Below are 20,118 nucleotides of genomic sequence, written 5' to 3'. Positions count from 1 at the left end.
ATGTATCATAGATAGGTGACAATTGTCATAATCGCTATTTTTGAACTATTTTTTTCCACCTAAAGTCAAATAACATTTAGTATATATTAATATTATAGGCGGGAAAGTTACTTAAAGCTTCTTTAAATTATAATGCTCTGATTAACTATTCATCGTAGTTATATTTTAAAATTTTTAAGTGAAGATGTACCATAGAAAAGTGTCATTGTCATGATGGTTATTTTTGAACTTTTTTAAATGAAATAGATAAAAATATATATTGTAGACATGTTAAATCAAAATTTCAGTCACTGAATTTTTAATTTAACATGTTTAAAATATATATTTTTAGATATTTCCTTTAAAAAAATTTGAAAAAGTTCAAAAATAGCGGTTATGACAATTGTCACCTTTATGATACATCCTCACTGAATTTTTAATTTAACATGTTTAGAATATATTTTTTTGATATTTCCTTTAAAAAAATTTGAAAAAGTTAAAAAATAACAATTATGACAATTGTCACCTATCTATGATACATCCTCACTGAATTTTTAATTTAACATGTTTAGAATATATTTTTAGATATTTTCTTTAAAAAAATTTGAAAAAGTTCAAAAATAGCGATTATGACAATTGTCACCTATCTATGATACATCCTCACTGAATTTTTAATTTAACATGTTTAGAATATATATTTTTAGCTATTTGCTTTAAAAAAGTTCAAAAATAACGATTATAACAATTGTCACCTATCTATGATACATCCTCACTGAATTTTTAATTTAACATGTTTAGAATATATATTTTTAGCAATTTGCTTTAAAAAAATTTGAAAAAGTTCAAAAATAGCGATTATGACAATTGTCACCTATCTATGATACATCCTCACTGAATTTTTAATTTAACATGTTTAGAATATATATTTTTAGCTATTTGCTTTAAAAAATTGAAAAAAGTTCAAAAATAACGATTATAACAATTGTCACCTATCTATGATACATCCTCACTGAATTTTTAATTTAACATGTTTAGAATATATATTTTTAGCAATTTGCTTTAAAAAAACTCAAAAAAGTTCAAAAATAGCGATTATGACAATTACCACTTATCTATGGTACATCATCACTGAAATTTTGATTTAACATGTCTACAATATATATTTTTATCTATTTCATTTAAAAAAGTTCAAAAATAACCATCATGACAAATGGCACTTTTCTTTGGTATATCTTCACTTAAAAATTTTAAAATATAACTATGATGAATAGTTAATCAGAGCATTATAATTTAAAGAAGCTTTAAGTAACTTTCCCGCCTATAATATTAATATATACTAAATGTTATTTGACTTTTGGTCGAAAAAAATGATCTAGATATTGGGTTAGAGGTGAAAAAAAGCAACCCTAACTTTAAGTCGTCTTTAAAAAAAGATCCATATTTTGGGTCTGATTGAATGAAACGACCCGATGTTTGAGTCTGAGTCAGAAAAACGACCCAAACTTTGAGTTGGAGTCGAAAAATACGATCTAAACTTCAAGTTTGAGTCGAAAAATACGACCCAAACTTCAAGTTTGAGTCTAAAAATACGACCCAAACTTGATCTTCCAAGTGTTCTTAATACCACTACTATCAATCACCATTTTTCCTTCCATATTTTCCAATCATCTAACATCTACCACATCCTGCCTATTTTTTGCTATCTGCTTTGCCATTCGAGCCACATTTCCCATTCCTTCAGCGCACTCAATTTCTTTAACAAACTCCTGCCTTTTTTTTCTTGTGTCTTCGCTATTAATTTATTAACATTTCTTTTCGCCATCTTGTAAATATAATTATCACTATTTTCTTTACTATTATACCATTCTTTGAAGCACCTGCGTTTCTCATCCACAGCTTTGGCTACCTCCGAGTTCCACCACCAAGTCTCCTTATGTCTAAGTGACCCTTTTGTCCATTCACATACCTACTCAGTTGTCATCACCCAAGCTTTCTTCATGGTCTCCACTTGTCATTTACCCCAGATGCTTGTGCCACCTCCACCTGCCTTATCGCCAATGTCATATTGAATTGACGTCTAGTACTCTCCTCCTTAAATTTTCAAACCTTCAGCCTTGCCACAAAATTTCTTTTAGTGTTCCTGGCCCCTTTAAAAGTGAGATTTCCTATAACTATTAGATGCTGACTAATACATTCCTCTCCCGATATCACTTTCACATTTTTTACTATACATCTATTTTAATAACAAATAATCCAATGCAATTTTGGTACTACCCGACTTATAAGTCACCAGCTTCTCTGATTCTTTCTTAAACATTGTATTACAGATAATCATATCCATAGCATCACTAAAATCCTCCCACCTACAGATTTCTCATGCCGTAACTGAATCCTCCATGTACTCCTTCATAACCCTCACTACTTGCTCCCACAAATCCATTCAGATCACCAGTCAGGAATCCCCTTTTCATTTGCCAATCTCGATGTCGCCCCTAATAGATGGTCTCAAAATATATTTTCTCTTCCAACCTGAGGAACATTTGCCGAGAAAATATTATATAGTTTTCTACCAAAAATCATCTTGATAATCATTATCTGGTTATCTAACCTTCTCACTTCGACTACTTTGTCCACCAATTTCTCCCCAATAACCCAACTCCAACCTTACCCTCATTGCTTCCTTGCTAGAAGAATTTATACTTTTCACTAGTCTTCCATCGTTCTTGCGCCATTACCCTTCCATCTGGTCTCCTGTATACAATACATCGACCACTTCTCCCGCTCTTCCCGTCATACTCCCAATATTCCATGTCGCAACCCTTATTCGATCCCCCGTAAACTGGTTTCTCCACTTATTATCAGGTCGTTTATGGTCGTCATAAGTTTCATTTTCACGAATCGTAGTTCCACTCATCCTTCTTTTTACACACCGTCGAGGAGACGGTGATCCTATTCTAGACTTAGATCACAGGGAACCTTTCCTCCACTAGCCGCCAAAAGACGTTGCCACTCCCCCGCCCCAATGAGGCAGAAGGTAGGATTTTGGGAGAGAAATAATAGATGACCTCCATTTGAGTCGATTTTTATAAATGGGTATATTTTATCTCGAAAAATATTATGAAATTTTTTCATAGACAGCACAAAGGTTTAAATTATTAGTCAAATCTCGAGGCATAGGCAATATTTTTCTAGCTTAAATATTAAGTTTACCGTTTTTAAAAAAATACTCAAATGAAGCATTTTGCACGATATTTTAATGCTTAATTTTGCAAACGCTTGTATACTCGTATGCTTTCCTCTCCCCATATTTTTAAAATATGTTTCCAACATTAATATAAAAAAGCATACTGCATTTACCAACTCACATTTAACGATTCCCAAATAATTGATGTTAAGACTCATGGCAACAGCTCATCAACATTAATCCACTCCATAAAAGGATGGTTTGCATCTCTAGATCCCGTAGACTATCTCAAATTCTTTTTTACGTTGCCCGCCATAGTTTTCATGTCTCTAACCATGTTAATGGTTTGCGGACATTATTTTTGTCGATACAAAAGAAGGAGGAAAAATGGTCATCTCAAGAAGCTTACATCGTTTTATTTCCCGACAAGTGCTAATGATGTTAATGAGAATTATAATAATAACGGAATTAAAGGACACATTGATCCTAATAACAATTATAATCGGAGCTTGAATGTCACTAATGATAGCCCAAGTGGAACTGAAAGATCTACTCTCATCAAAAGTAAGGTAGGCAAATACGGAAAGGATTCTAAAAATTGTGATAAAGGTGGATCTCGATATGCCATGCTTTCAACTCGCAAAACGCTTCAAATTACAGATGATATAGCCAGAGACCCCCAATTATGTGTAGGAAATAATATCCATCATAGTGATCTGCATCGCCTAATTTTTTAAACACATCCCGCCCCGAATTTATTTAAATATACAAATTTTATAATTAATCAAAATAAAAGAAATATGTTATATGGCGTCTACGTCTAGTTTCTAGAAATAAAATCAAATTTTTATTTTTCATAAAAAATTCAACATAAAATTGATAAATTTAGATATATTTTAAAAATAATCAGCCCGGCCCGAGACAGATTTCTAATCCATTAAATGATTTAAAATTTGGGGAAAATTTATTGATCTTATATATTTATATTATATATACTAATATTTTGCGTTAAGGTCCTGATGAGTAAAAGCCTCAAATTTAAGGAAAAAAACGAAAGAAAGCTTAAAAAGAGGAGTAATTTTTTTAAATTTTTCGGTAAATCCGACCACAGCCAATCCCACCAAAACATAGATGAGAGCTTATCCTATAACCCTTCAACCCCGATGGTTCGCTTAAATAACAACGTAATTATCCACCGCAACAATTTAGCGGTGAGCCGATCAATCTTAACCGAATCTCGCTCCGACAATATCGATAAAGGCTCGTTCCAAAAATGCTTGCCTAGAGCAAAGGATAAGGCCGTCTATAGCAGTTACGATGATAATGAAGATGATGCTAGCAGCATGGATCGTACCTGTACCCTCAATAGTAGTATGACCACAATATCCCATCAGAAAAGCAAAGTGACAACTGTTACTGGTCATACTGCTAAATCTCAGCAATTTACGCTGAATCTCAATGTCAATACTTTTCTTAGCGATCCACTTTCGGCTGGCAACGATAATAAAAATGGCGGGAAACTCACGAATGCAAAAAGCCAGCAGACTGGTGTTTGCGACGAAAAATTGCTAAGAGATATAACTAAAGACGAAATGAAAAGAATAAGGTTTCATTTTTTTTACTACCTTCGTGTATAATAGAGACTTATACTAAAATCTCCAAGGTTTGGCCTTTAAATTTAGATTATTATCTTGTTCCAAAAAAAATCAGTTCAGGCAATATATTATCTTTAAAATTTTATAATTATACTAATTTTGCTTGAATTAATTTTTTCTTTTTTAAAAAAATGAAAACATCTATATACCAAAAAAAATTTCAATACATTTAGCAAATTAAGCAACTTCGATCTCGACACATCCCCAAATACGAAGGAATGGAACATGAATAACATCGTCGCCATTCAAAACGATAAAACTAATAATTTAACAATAAAAAATGATTTAAATCTGAAAAGTAGTCACTACAACAAACTGGCCTATGATTATTACCCTCCTTGCAACCTCAATATGCAAGATAAATTAAACGTTATAAACGATAAAAAAAATTAACCCTCAAAAAATCTTTGAGTTGATTATTTTACATTTGTAGACGAAAACTTAAAACCAATTTACTAAGACTGTCAGCTTAAAAATAATTGTTTGCAAAATTTATTATATTTTGTTTAATGTGTATCTATTATATGTTGTTTAATGTATATTTAAATAAATTCCCAATAGTTCCAATGTATGAATGACGAAATACAACTTCTTTTAATGAATGGTAAAGAAGTTCGGGACGAAAACATATTCAAGCCATCGCCCTTAACTAAACACTACAAGCTTTCTTTCAAGGAACCCAAAACTAATAATTTTGATAGAAGTACAATTAATTCAAACCTAACATTGTAATTTATTTTCAAATAAATTTATAATACTGTTTTATTTTTTAAAAAAGAAGCTAATCAACGTTTAAACACATTACTGACCAGCAATAATAAATTCGATAGGATTTACACCAAGAACAAAAACCGACCTTTATCCTTCAACCAGGCCATATCATTTAACTCACGTAAATGTTTAAATAAATCATCGCCTCCCTGTATAATCATAAATCCTAGAAATAATCATCATTAAATATCATGCATTTTTTTTAAAAAAATATTTGATAAAATTCATCAAAATACAATAAAGTAAATCCCCCGTAAAACAAAAGAACCAATCTTAAAAAGGCATGGTAGATAGATATTTACGTTTACTTAATCTATATTCTAAAAAATAAATACCTAGGTTCAGAACTCAAAAATCTTGTACCTCGACACTTTAAAAGTAATCATACTCTGGCAGCTCAGAATAACACGGAAACGTCAATCATAAATTCTATAAGCACGGACGAAAGTTTTGACAATTACAAAGGCGCCTTCGATATCAAAAAATTGTTCGCGCTCTTAAACCCTGAATCTCAAATAAGCACCACACTGGCTGAGAGCCAGAGACTCGATAATATTTTAAATAATGTAAGCTATTTATCAATATCACGGTACAGTCAAGTTAGTGGTCAAAGATTTTAGACTTTTTTTGAATGAGTGAAAACTGTTTGTATGATTTGAAGTTGAGATTTGAGATATTACTCCCTTATGGCCTAATAAATATGAATTGAATAATTTTTGATTCATATTCGAACAAAACGAATAATTTACTATTCGATTGAAATCGAAATAAATCTAATTTCAGTTCGTTTTTGAAGCCCGACCTTAAACAAATAGATTAATATTTTTTTTACTGGATTAAACTTAAAAATGAAATTAATAAACAAAAATTATATTTCAAGGCGATCGATGATTATTTTTATACGCCATCAAATGACGAGAATTTAGATACCGAAAATACAGGATTACTAAATCCATAAACAGTTTTTTTTTATTTTTATATCAATGTTAAAGTCTTTCAAGCTCATTTAAAGCTAGTTTAAACAGCCATATTCTAGTTACAACCCCTCGTTTCAAAATTTATTACAAAATTAATGCAATTTCGATTATTTTTGAATGTATTTTTTTACATAAAAACTTTTAAAATAAATTAAAACATAACTCGTTTTTTTAGAGATATCGACTTTACGACCAATCATTTGATAAATGCTCATCCATTACAATTGTACCGTATTTTTTTGCCCCAAACTACATCATTTGAAAAATGCATTTATCTCCTAAAAATTTAATTAAATTAAGTTTTAAATTTTTCAAACTCTACTCTCATCCCATATCAATTAGTCAATTTATTACATATTTTTTATATGTTTGTTATTTATATTATATTGTTTTTAATATTATTGAATTTTTTAAAAATATTATATAATTTTTATTAAAAAAAAATACATTTATTATAAACTTTTTCTTATTTTTAAAGATATAGATTGTTAAACAATAAATTGTGTAAAAACACATCGGGTCTTCAATATTTTTAAAAATATCATTAGGAATTATAAAATGTCTAGGTGATAACCATTAATGAATAGCGATTTAAAAAAACACTATGCTCTCTGGCGAAAACTATAAGATATTTAAAAAAAATTTTTTTAGAAATAATATAGTTAAATTATGACAAATTCATAATCTAATTATATTATAACTTTTTTAAACCAACAAAAATGTGATTTTAAAAAAGTGGAGATAGACCCTTAATGTAAATTTAATTACAATAAGTGCGAAAAGGCAAAATTGTAAATAACTATATAATATTAAAATTATAAATCTAAAAACAAATTGTTTGAAGAAGATCAGTGTATTAAACCCCTATACAAAGTGTTTAACCTTGAAAAAATCACTTCCCAATATATTTGGCATCTTTCTTTTTGGCTAAAAATGGATATTTTTTGAAGTTTTTTTACATTACGTTTGACGCATTCTGGATTAAAAAAATCGCATATAACTATAATAATAATTAGTCATAATACTTTTTGACAAAATCATCGTGTTTGGGGGTAATTCAATTCTAGCTGTAAAATTTGTCAAATTATTAATACCCAAGTGGATGGGTAGAATGAAATATGATATTATGAAAGTCCAATATTAAATTGATAAAGAAATAAATTCAGACAAAGGGAGAAAGTAAGAATTTAGGTCAGTTGAAAGTGAGGGTAAAAATGGGGGTGATATTTGAATTTCGGAGTTGGCCCCGGGCGTAATGACCTAAAGAATAAGGTAAAATAAAGCATCCCAAGGAGGTAAATATTAAGTAAAGGGGGGGGGGTGATAAGTGAATGAAGGCGAGGGGACAAAAAATATGGTGGAGTTTATTTGGATAGTGAAGGGGGAAGGGTCGTAAAATAAAATTTAATATTTTATAAGAAAATGAAGTTCAGGTAAAAAGAGATAGTATGAGAATAGACTGGGTAAAAATGAAGAGGTCTGGATTAGGGCTGGACAAATACATTCCAAAAAAAATTTAAACAAACCAGTTATTTTTCAATATTTAAAAATAGAAAAATCATATACAAATTTTTTTTTTAAATGTAAAATAATAACAATCTTAGTGCTATAACTAGCAAAACCCTCAAATTCTATTATTTTTAGTCTTCCTTATTGAGGCTTAATTTCTTTTATAAATTTAAAAATTAAATATTTTTTATTAACAAGCATGATAAAAATAATGATTATGGCCGGTTAAACTAATATAGGACCCAATAATAATTAAATCATTAGGCCAAAAGAAGATAGAACTATATCTTAATATATAAATAACATTTAAAATTAATTTATAAAGGTAAAGAGATGGAGAGGACCCATAGGAATAATATTTCAACCCTAATTCAATTTAGACGAGAAAACGGACATAAAACCCTATACTAATCAAGCAGCATTATATATATGTTAGCCACATGTATTGATTTGCGGAAAAAATTTTGAGATCTATAAAACGTTATAAAAAAATTTAATACTAAAGCAAAGAAGATATCAAAATTATCGTACATGTATACTAATATAAATATTATAAGAACTCAATTCTAAAGATAGGGAGCTACGTAAGCCTGCGATAATTCCATGACCGCTTCTTGAATAGCTGGAGAACGACTAAGACTGGATGGTAAGATAGGGCGACAATTATCGAAGTATAGGCCTGTAGAATTACCCAATTCAGGTGCCAATGCTAGGTACAAAATAGTTTGGGCTCCTTGAATGGGTTTACGTAGTAGATCTAACCAATTTAAGAGTTTTACCAACATCAAGACGGGGCTAGCGAAGTGTTGGTACAGCCCGGGAGTATATATGATACCTGGGTGGCAACAGTTGACATTTACGACCCTGTTACCGTGGTGAGATTTATCCAGAATTTTGGGTAAAAATTTATCAAAAGGCGATCCTTTCCTACTGGGTGATAGTATGTTGGCTAGGCTAATGGTCCAAGCTGTTAGGGCAAGCTTGGAGCGAGCGTAGAAAGCGTGACCTGAGGAGTAGTGCCTAAATGCGTGAGAAGTGTAAAATTGAAAAGAAATACAAAGGCTGCAATAAATCTGAAGTTCTTGCAAATATTTTCTTTCAAAATATATAACTAATAATTGGACATATCTCTTAAAATCAGTGGCTTCTACAACGGGGTGAGAAGGGGGTACCAGGCAAGTGCTTCATTACATTTGTGAGGGGGTTATACACATTCAAAGCAATTTTATCCAACTCTATGAAGGCACCCATCAAAAAAATTTTAAAAATTAAATCTCAAAATAAAATATATTTTCTCATTGAAATTTACACAAAACATTATAGATCTTTTATTCAAGAAAAAAATACAAATAATAGTGGGAGTCAAATTTTTTTTACTTTAAATAATGTGATTTACTTACATTTATTTTATGTTGATTTTCCAAATAAACTAAAGAAAGGGTACATATGTATTCTTTGGTGATATCGATACCATTAATGAAGAAGGGTTATATGCAAAATTAAGCTGATTAAATCTCGACTTTGAAGCATGATGAAAAATAGAAAAAACTTTAGTAACAAAATTAGAAGACATGTTTCTTCTATCAATTTATCGGAAAAATTAATTAAGTTATTTTGTTAAAGAAAATCATTCATTTAATTTCTTTTTACAATTTATATTCCACTGCTCCTTCAATCCTTATTTCAAAATATTCAATACCATTTTAAGGGTAAATTCAAACTAAAAAAACAGGGGGAGGGGGGATTTTATAAATATTGTTGCTCTTTTTTAGGAGGGTATTTTTGATTCAAAGGATTAGAGGATATAGAAGCCACTGCTTAAAATATTGGTAAAAACAGAAATAAAAAAAATATACATTATGTTCAAAAAGTTTAATTGCTTTTCCAGCCTAGTTTAAATTTGGTCAGTGGTTGCTGATGTTCTTAAATGGCCTAATTTTTAAAACGGCTAAATCAAGATTTTAGCATTTTAGCCAAACAAATATTATCTAAGCCTCTAGATTCAGCTGAAAAAAAGTCAAAACTTTCAGCCATAATTTGGGAAAATTTTGAAGCTTAGATAATATTTGTTTGGCTAAAATCTATTTTGACACTAGTGGTTACTCTTTTTTTATACGGAAGTTATAAATATACCTTTATTTCCAACATAAGGTAATTCGGGTTTGATAAGGTTTTTTTATATTATATATTAAGGCTGTGCCGATATTAAATATCGGATCAGCACCGATATTTAGCCGATTCTATATTTTTTTTGGTTATTTTATGATTGTATATATAAGTGTATACTTTTTGTTATTTTATAAATAATTACATAATAATATATTAATTAGAGGAACTAAAATACAATTTATTTGTTGTTCAAAAATAGTTAAAAATTTTACACTATAATTTGTTAATTATCTACATCAAGGAAAGGATTTTAAAATATCCAACAAATCACATTCAGCTAATGTTGTTAAACAGCTCAATTTAGCCAATTTTTTAAAATGCCAAAAGTAAATTACTCACGTTCATTTTGCCCACACATGGCGGAAAGGTTGGAATTTCGAGACTTAGGTAATAATATTTTGGCTAAAATCTTGATTTAGCCTTTTTTTAAATAGGCTAAATGGTGTTGTTTAAAAACTTTACACATTCACCCATAAACATTGGAAATATTTTAAATGATAATAACTTTTGGAAAATAAAAAACAAAATACACTTAATCATTCGTGAAAGTTAGTTGGTTTTTATAAAAATAGAAAATATTGTTACTTTTATGATAATGGTTCAAAGATAGAATCAATATAAATATTGGATCAATATTTTAGGAAAATCGAATCGGCACGGCCCTATTTTATATGAATAAACATTCGAATAGTGATATAAATGGAATGATTATTATATTTTGATATAATGAATAACTTGTGTAAACATTAATATATAAATGAAGAACCAGTGATTATATGATCTTGGTTATAATGTTGATATATCATTTCACATTGCAAAATGGATATTATAATGACGCGGTCAGTGCACATAATTTACAATGATAAAATTAGCATTTGGTTAGAAATTTTTAAAAACTATATCAGATTATTAAAAATATATTATAATTTAACGATTGAAAAGATGTAAACATTATTACGCTACTGTACTTAAACGCTGAAAATTATAAATTTACAAAAGGCCAAAGATTATTTTTGCTCATCGTATTGAATTCTTAAGAACTAAAAGAAATCCTGGAAAAGGTAAAGGTATTAATAATTTTGTAAATAGATTAAAGGGCATGTGTAAATATATGAAAGAAACGTTAAAGGACAACTTTATTAATAACATTGGATCAACTTGCGATAGAGACGTGTACAAAATTACCAGTATATTTGCATGTAAGCTAAAGTATGTGAGCTATTTTGGCGTCTGAGATTGAAACAAGTATGTTTTATGGAAAAGAAGATTCGACACTTGTCCATCCGATTTCAATGATAAGTTGATTAAAGATATTATAGTTGGTATATCCATCCTTATAAAAAGACTATTGGATCTCTCTACGGTTTACATAACAAAGAGATAACTCAATAAGATTTTATTAGAAATGCTCATTTTCTAAGCAGGGTTGCCAGACAGTGGCCCCTACATTTTTTGAGCGAATGAAGCAGAATACCCCCAAGAAAAATACCCCCCCCCTTCGAAAAAATGATAATTATGACACCCATAAATTTCAAAAATAATTTTTATTGCATCAATTTTTAATATATAATATAAATAAAATGCAAAAAATATAACTTTATAAATATTATTTTTAAATTAATAATTTAGATAAATTAGGGGAAGAGAAAGCGAAAGAATTTATAATTTCATCAGTATTTAATTGTTTAAATAAAAAAATTTCCATTGATAATATCAATATGGTTAAATTATTGAGAAAAGAATCTTTCAAGGTACTGCGCAGTCTTGTTTTAATTAATTTAATTTTACTCATTACTCTTTCGGCAGTACATGAGGTTGTGGGAATGGTTAATAAATATTTATATAAAATTCTTAAATTAGGGAAAGCAAAAATTTTAAAGTAAACGATAAGGTAAAATAAATGAATAGTTTTTCCAATCTGAATCGTAAGTCCCTGAATTATCATAATCATCAGAAGAAGCTAAATAATGTATTGGTAAAAATATTTTAATTAAATAAATTTACAATTCTCAGAATCTGACAAATCTTTAGATTCTTGAACCTCTAGGTCATGAGTAATAATTACATTCCCTATTTTGGCCATCTTATAAATATTTCTAAACTTCAACATTTCTTCGAAAATTTGACTTGAATTTAAATTGTAAAATTCACAGATATCCTCGATATCTTCTTTAATAATTGATTTTTCTGCCATTCCCTTTGGCGTAAAAAATTATGTTTGATGTAAAAATTTCATTGAATCATCATTAAATCTTTCATTAAACTGCATAATAATTAAATCGAGTGCAGCATAAAACACACCTATTTTAAAGCTAAAAAAATTTCTATATTTAATGATGAAAGTATATATACCTCTCCTTTTTGGATTGTAATGTTTGAAGTCTAGAACTTTCAAAATCAAAAGGTAGATTTCTCTCCTTCATAAAATCTTGCGCCTTTGAAAAAACATCCAAAAATTCAGTGTCATTATCTATTAGATTAAAAAATAATTAAGACAATAATTTATATTATACTTCTCAAATTAATCAAGCTATCTTTTGCCAATTGAATTTGATTTATTGCATACCCTATATCCTTCGAAATGGTTTGCAATTTTGTACAACCAAACTTGTTATCAACAATATTTTATCCAAAACACAAAGTGATAAGATAAATCAAATTTTTCTATTCTAAAGACTATAGCACTGCCATAGTGGAAGTGGCAGGATCTTCAGAATCCTTTAAATTTGTTAAAGCTGCCCTCAAGGCATCATAAAGTTGAAAAATTTTTACAATAGCTTTATATGACGATAGCCAGCTTCTAAATAAAAAGAACATTTAAAATTTAAATAAATAAGGAACTATTACCGAGTGGTATTCTTGACGCGTAGAAATCGTTGCGATTTTTTCAGATCATTACACTTAAATTTTTTGAGTACCTCATATTTTTTTACACCATTAAAATAGACATAAATCTTATCTAGTGTTCCTAGAACATTTCGAAGTTTTTTAATTGATTGGCATAATTGAACAACGATTAAATTTAATCGATGACAATAACACCAAATAAAAGCTGCCTTTGGCGCCTCTGCTCTAATCAAGGCTTGCACACCATTGATTCTTCCACTCATGTTTGAGGCGCCATCATAACTTTGCCCAACTAGATATTCAAGGGGTAAATTCATCGAGCCAAGTTTGGATATTATATTATGCTTTATATCGAGACCTGTGGTATTTCCCGTACAATATATGTCAATCAGTCTTTCAACAGGCTTCGGCGTCTCACTATTTTCAACATATCTTGCTATCAAAGCTATTGCTTCTGATTTAGAAACATCGTATGTGCCATCAACTATGATTGAAAAACACCTGTTAAATGTAATCTCATTTTGAATTTTTTTTACAACCATATTTTTCATGGTTTCAATGAGAATGCTTATGTTATTTTATTATATGATAATAGGTTTGAATATAATTTCGTTTTTAATCCCTTATTTTTTTTATCCTTTTTTCTTTCTTCATTTTGCTGTATATACATTTTTAGTATAGGTTCAGAATCTGCAATAAGCTTAATAAGGGCCATCATATTGCCTTCTTGTTGCCTGTTCCCCCAGAAGGCTTGGTTACGAGATATTAAATAAAATTTACTAAACATCGACCAAAATTTCCGTAAATATATTAAATTAAATATTAAGTGGTGGTGGGGGGTTTATTATTACATTTATAAACCAGAAATCACATTATCATGATGGATGTAAAAAAAAAATTAAAAAATTTTTAAAAAAAGTACCCCCAATTTACTCCCCCCCCCCCGTTTTAGGGGCCCCTGTTGCCAGATATTCTTCACTTGAAAACGTGAGTTTTTTTTTTTATAATAATTAATGGGGGACTTCGCCCCCCATATCCCCCACCCCCAATTCCCGAGCCTTTGGCCGGGGTAATTGATGTAGCATACTCATCTAAGTTAATATGTTATATTTAATATACCAAGATTTTAAAGACAATGAAAATTCTTTATTGATTTACTAATAACAATTATGATATATAATTTTCTCATGTTTATAAATATAGCATAATATTAATTATTATATTTTATGGATGATTTTAAAAGTTGCAATAAAGATTTCCCATCGGCACTGTGGAGATAGGCTGAAAATGCATGAATAGTTATATTTTGTTTAACCATAAGTTCAGCTTCCAATGATGACGTTCTTTTCGCCAAGCAGTAGTCATTAGACTGAATATTCTCTCTGATGAAGCATTTGAATGCGGAATAGAAAATAGAAAATTGCATATTTTCTCTATCAATGGTGAGTTTTTATTAGAAAGAAAATCCATCCATTTTTCTTGGGTATTCATGTGATAGTTTTTTGATAATTTTTCTTCATAATAAGAATAAAATTGTGAATATTCCTCAAAGAGAATTTCTGTATCTAGGTTTGGTATTTTATAATTACTAATAATTTTTTGCAATTGTTCAAATTCTGGACATTATTTTAATGTCATAGGGCTAAGATATTTCCATATATTATCTATAATATCATAACTATGTAAAATAAACATATGGTTATCATGATTTTGTGCTATTATTGGATAAAACATAGTAGGAGGAAGCAAATTGACTAACTAGGCATGTTTTTTTGAAATTTTTTTAAATATTTACTTAAAAAATAAATAAATAATAGAATTTTATTTCTCAAAATTATTATTTATAAATTAAAAATTTTAATGCTGGAGAAATTTTAAAATTGCAGGAGTTTTGTAGGAGGAATATGTCTGTGGGTAAACTAATATGTGAGTCTCCCACTGATGGGATGGGGGACCTGGCAACCCTGTATATAATATGCTGCTAATTTTACCAGAAAGTAGAAATATAATGTTTTACTTGAATTTGCCAGCTTAACACATTACTCAAAAATAAAATTAAAATACTTGCAATACAAATATAATTTGAACATAACATATCTAATTATATAAAAATATTACTTGCCATCAAGGTTATCAATGTCAAGGATCCCAATATAATGTAAAACAGATGATAAGTTTATTATACGTGCATCATAATTTTCTGCATATTTTCCATCATTGTTTTGTAATAAAGGAAGAAGTAGATATGTTAAAAGTGTAGGTCCCAAAAAATTGATTATAAAATGCTTGTCATTTATTATTATTTGGTTTTTAATATCCATTTTTTGGAATAATTTATAATCATTATTCACTAAGCTTAACAGCAAACATATTTTACCGTAACCATCTTCAGAATAATTCTTAGATTTTGGTGACATAATACCTGCATTGTTAATTAATACATCAATTTTTTTATATTTTAATTTTAAGACATTTGAAAAGGTTACGATCGATACTGGATCTAAAAGATTCAAATAATGATAGGATATTCTCCCTTTCTTAAACTTATCATCATTGCCATTTATAATTTTTTTGATTGCATATTCACCCTCAATTCGTTGATTACTTGCTATAAATATACAAAATACTTATAAAATCTAAGTTAATATACCAATAATTACGTCCATACCTATATTATAGAGAGCTTTAGACACTTCATATCCAATGCCTGAACTACCACCGGTCACCAGAATTACTTTTTTTATAAGTGCTTCTTGATTATAATATATCACTGATGATGTCAGTTCATGTATATGGGATTTTAATGAAACATAATAATGAAGGATTAAAAATCTTATCGTATTGTATATCCTAAAAAAAAATTTCAATCCTGAGGAATAATTTAGCATTTTAAATAAACAGCTGACGTTTAAATAATCATTTTTTATTTATGCTAAACTACATCATGACAATAGTAATTATAGTATTTAATTTTGATCAACTCTTACGTTTATACTGAAAATGCATACTAATAATTTAACTAGGTACCGCCTCTATCAATTGGTAAAATATTATTTTTTTTATTAACTAACTTTTATAGTTATTTTAATTAACTAATAGATTTTAAAAAAATAAAAATAAAACCAAATATTATTTTATGGAATATGACATAGGCGTAGCCAGGGGGGGGGATTAAATTTGAAACAGTTCCTAAGGCTAAATAAAAACAAAAAATCTATAAAGAAATTACTAAAAATTAAATCGAACTACCTAAATCTCTCAAAAAAATTTTTTTATTTTTTTGAATTTTTTATTTCTGGATTTCAGGTTATTTAATCTCTTCATTTCTCAATTTACCTCCTGACTTTGTCTTTCACCTTTTCTGTGAATTACTTGCTTCACTGACATTAGCTTTTATTTATCTTATTGACTTAATGTACTAATTTAAATCAGACTGTCCCATATTTTTAAATACATACATTACATATGCAATGTCTTAGGTGTTGTTGTACTTCTATACTTTTCCCATTATATGAGTTAAGATATATTAATGGCATTTGAGAAATAGTTTGTAATTTGTGTTTCTTATGTGGGCTAGAATTAATCGTCAGCTCTTTTTAACTTAGTTTTGGGTATGTTTTGTATTTTTCCATAGTTTTTGAGTTCGAAATGTTTCTGGGGTACAAGGTATCCTCTTTAGTTTATGAGACATTTATTTGTTTATAGTCATCTATTTCTTTTATTTTACCTTTTTATTTACCTTTTTATTTATTTTATTTATTTATTTTTTTTCCTTCTCAAGTTTCTTTCAGAGTTGTACAAAAGATCTTCTTTGAAGATTTTTGAGCGAGATCTAGCTCAAAAATTTGAGCAAGATCTTTGAAGATCGTAAAATTTGAAGATCTTTTATTTTTTAAAAATTTTGTGTAACGATCTTCAAAGATCTTCATGATATTTATTTTTTTTACCCCTTTATTAAAAGCCCAGATGTTTTTCAATTTTCATCAAGGCAGGAGGAGAGGTATAAAACATAGAAGAAATATTATATTAATAAAATTGAAAAACATCTGGGCTTTCAGTGGCGTAGCTAGGAATTTTTCTTAGAGGGGGTCCATACATATAAAATTCTGGTTCGGCCGATTTAATCTTACAAATCATAACCATATCTTCTATAATATATAATAAATACATTTTTTAAATGTATCAATAATATGTTATTATAATTTAGTAGATCATTCTCAATGACTTTATAATAACACTCTCCAGAATAATTTCAATAGTAATATAATATCCTTTCACAAACATCAAAACCAGAAAAATATAAATATTAATGGCATTTATTTAATATAAAGTCACCTTTAAGTCTTTTGAACGTATAATCTAGAAGAAAAGATTTAGTACTGGGAGGGGTCCAAACCCGAAAACCATCCCCGTAGCTACGCCACTGTGGACTTTTAATAAAGGGGTAAAAAAATAAATATCATGAAGATCTTTGAAGATCGTTACACAAAATTTTTAAAAAATAAAAGATCTTCAAATTTTACGATCTTCAAAGATCTAGATCTTTTAAGATCGTTGCTCAAATTTTTTTATAAATAGAAGATCTTCAAATTTTACGATCTTCAAAGATCTAGATCTTTTTATTTTGAGCAAATGTACAACTCTGGTTTCTTTGGTCTCTCTAACATGTCCGCCCCCCCCATAGACTAATATAGGAATTGTGGATGTGCCCTCAGTCTAGAAAACCCGATTTCTCTCTTATCTTCCATACTTTTTATATACGTTTAAAAGTTTCCACTCGCCTTTGTATTCTTATTTTTCTTCTTCTTTGCAATTAATTTTATTATTAAGTATGTTTCCTAAGTACATTGTGACTACATTTACCTCTTTCTAACTATAAGTTTTTGAAGTGGTTACATGTTTTTCTTGGGGAAAATAAAGAGGAAAACTGTTTTTTTTTATTCATTTCATTATTTTTCTTAATTATTGCTATTTAACTAGATTTAAAGTCTTTAACTTTTTTATTTTTTAAAACATAACATCTTAATTGGAGTCTACATATAATACATTGGTCGTTCCCAGTGTTTCTCTTTTCCTTTTATTTTTATGTTTATATTTAGGAGTGGCAAAAGTTTAGCCTTGTTTTACTCCTTTTTACCTTGGAGGTAGGAAATATTCTTCGTCATTGATTTCGAAGTATCCAAACATGTATTAATGGTTTTCTGGATCTGGAAGATGCTGAGGTCTTTTTTTTTCTTACAACGAAGCTGCATGGTTAACATTATCAATCGTCATAATTTACAAATGTAAAGTAGAAGGGTGTTTGTACTTACTTTTCTGTATGATTATTTTTCTGAACAAATTTTTGGCTCCAGTATATTTATATTTTTTTTTGGTCTGTATAGACTTATGTATTTTTATGGGGAAGATTCGGTAGGTGACATGCTTGTGGTTTTTTGAGTGAACCAAAAAATTTTTTTTTTCCATGCTACAGGATGTGATGGTTATAGCTCAGTAACCCTTTAATTTCTGTGTTTTAGTTTTTTGGGTAGTTACTTAGGCAGGATTTGTTCCATCGCACTGCAGTAGTTCCGCTCTCCCATATTTTATTGAAAGAGGGCAAATAGGTAGCGAGATATTGTTATAGGTGCTATTTTTGGTTTTTCTGCTGTGATATTATCTAGCCCCGGAGCTTTGTTTTCCCTTATTTTTGACCACTTGTTATTTCATTTATGGAGAAACCAGTCGACAGGGGGGGGAGCGTGGTTTTTAATTATGTTTGTTGGTAGAGTTTCCGTGAGTGATAGACTATCATATAACAATCAAGCCATAATGCCTTTTGTTAATCCTGGCCAACAATTACTTTTCTATTTCCTAAAACTTACGGAGCTGGTTCCTATTTTTGCATCATAGTTCCTTTCTCTCATATCTTTATCAATATCAAAGACCTTTTTCGCTATATAATCTATCTATCACTTCGTAGAGTATTTTGTTTCTCTGGAAAATAAAAATAAAACAACAACCTTTGTTGTGTGGTGTTCGTTGCTGGATAGTCATAAACCTATTACTGACTGGTTTTTGCCTATTCACTGGAATTTTCACCTATTTAAACAATTTGCGACCCATTAGCTTTTCCTTATTTTCATGAATAAATTCTAATTTCAATTGATATGAACACATTCTCAATTATTGATAATAATTATTAAGGCTTACATTAAAGATGTTAAGCTTAAAATTAGACACCACTCACCCTTAAAGTAATTAAATTATTTTTACAGTTCTTGGGCATAGGCTTTTGTTTTGCCCATTTCTTTTTGTTTATTAGCCTAGACGTTTAAGCAACAGTTCTCGGACTGTTGCGGGTACAAGTACGTGCGGCTTGCCCACAAACGTGTGAAAGGCCCCTCATTTTTTCTCCCCTTAATTAACTATCCAGTTTGATGGATTTTTGAGGAAAACCTAGCTTAGCTCTGTTGTATCCACAACCAGAGGGCGAAAACGCTTTTATCACGTATCACGTATTTGTGCTACACCCAATGATATATAGTTATATATATCATAGGCTACACCATGACAATAGTAATTATAGTATTTAATTTTGATCACGTTTCTACTGAAAATGCATACTAATAATTTAACTTGGTACCGCCTCTATCAATTGATAAAATATTATTTTTTTTATTAAATAACTTTTATAGTTATTAAAATTAACAAATAGATTTAAAAAAAATAAAAATAAAACCAAATATTATTTTATGGAATATGATAGGCGTAGCCAGGAAGGGGGGGGGGTGGCAAGGGGAAATCCCCCCCTTCAGAAATTTATCACTTTTTGTGTAAATCATTTTAAGCTAATTAAAAATATTCCCCTTAGTCCTCCCCCCACTCCCTGACCCTCAAAATTCTATGCTTATATCTTAAACATTAATTTGAAAGAAAGAATGTAAAATTTACAGTATATATAATTTATCAATTATCACATGACACTCAAGTATTTTTACCAATATAGCGAATTATATATTTTACAGAAAACTATAAAATATTTATA

The 20,118-nt window shown here is 29.1% G+C and overlaps 2 protein-coding genes and 1 long non-coding RNA gene across 5 annotated transcripts in view; 1 reads left to right on the top strand and 2 right to left on the bottom strand.

Annotated features, from left to right (window-relative positions):
* LOC135924200 (uncharacterized) overlaps positions 1-6,891 on the top strand; it is a 134,323-nt gene extending 127,432 nt beyond the window's left edge. The window contains exons 49-55 of the mRNA XM_065459250.1: positions 3,323-3,852; positions 4,177-4,769; positions 4,992-5,187; positions 5,380-5,521; positions 5,597-5,710; positions 5,929-6,155; positions 6,470-6,891. Coding sequence (XP_065315322.1) covers positions 3,323-3,852; positions 4,177-4,769; positions 4,992-5,187; positions 5,380-5,521; positions 5,597-5,710; positions 5,929-6,155; positions 6,470-6,547 — 1,880 coding nt within the window. The 3' untranslated portion in view covers positions 6,548-6,891. The remainder of the gene's footprint in view (positions 1-3,322; positions 3,853-4,176; positions 4,770-4,991; positions 5,188-5,379; positions 5,522-5,596; positions 5,711-5,928; positions 6,156-6,469) is intronic.
* Positions 1-15,900, bottom strand: part of LOC135932019 (dehydrogenase/reductase SDR family member on chromosome X homolog) — a 47,925-nt gene extending 32,025 nt beyond the window's left edge. Inside the window, exons 1-4 of one of the 3 annotated variants that reach the window (XM_065469359.1) lie at positions 15,742-15,900; positions 15,210-15,699; positions 8,636-9,095; positions 7,497-7,542 (exon numbers count right to left, since the gene is read on the bottom strand). In XM_065469359.1, coding sequence (XP_065325431.1) covers positions 8,642-9,095; positions 15,210-15,699; positions 15,742-15,757 — 960 coding nt within the window. In that variant the 5' untranslated portion in view covers positions 15,758-15,900 and the 3' untranslated portion in view covers positions 7,497-7,542; positions 8,636-8,641. Of the gene's footprint in view, positions 1-7,496; positions 7,543-8,552; positions 9,096-15,209; positions 15,700-15,741 lie in introns of those variants that run through there. The other 2 variants (XM_065469357.1, XM_065469358.1) reach the window with 2 other exon arrangements.
* On the bottom strand, positions 11,897-12,923 carry LOC135932020 (uncharacterized). Its single transcript, XR_010573250.1, has 4 exons — positions 12,811-12,923; positions 12,597-12,714; positions 12,249-12,556; positions 11,897-12,204 (listed from the first exon to the last, which is right to left on the bottom strand). It is a non-coding gene; the product is annotated as an uncharacterized LOC135932020 (long non-coding RNA).
* Positions 15,901-20,118: the final 4,218 nt, after the last annotated feature.

Source organism: Gordionus sp. m RMFG-2023, chromosome 1 (genome assembly GCF_954871325.1).
Source record: "Gordionus sp. m RMFG-2023 chromosome 1, tfGorSpeb1-WG-v2, whole genome shotgun sequence".
Classification (NCBI taxonomy): domain Eukaryota; kingdom Metazoa; phylum Nematomorpha; class Gordioida; order Chordodea; family Parachordodidae; genus Gordionus; species Gordionus sp. m RMFG-2023.
Note: the sequence above shows the minus strand (reverse complement) of the source record. Positions and strands in the feature narration are given on the sequence as shown.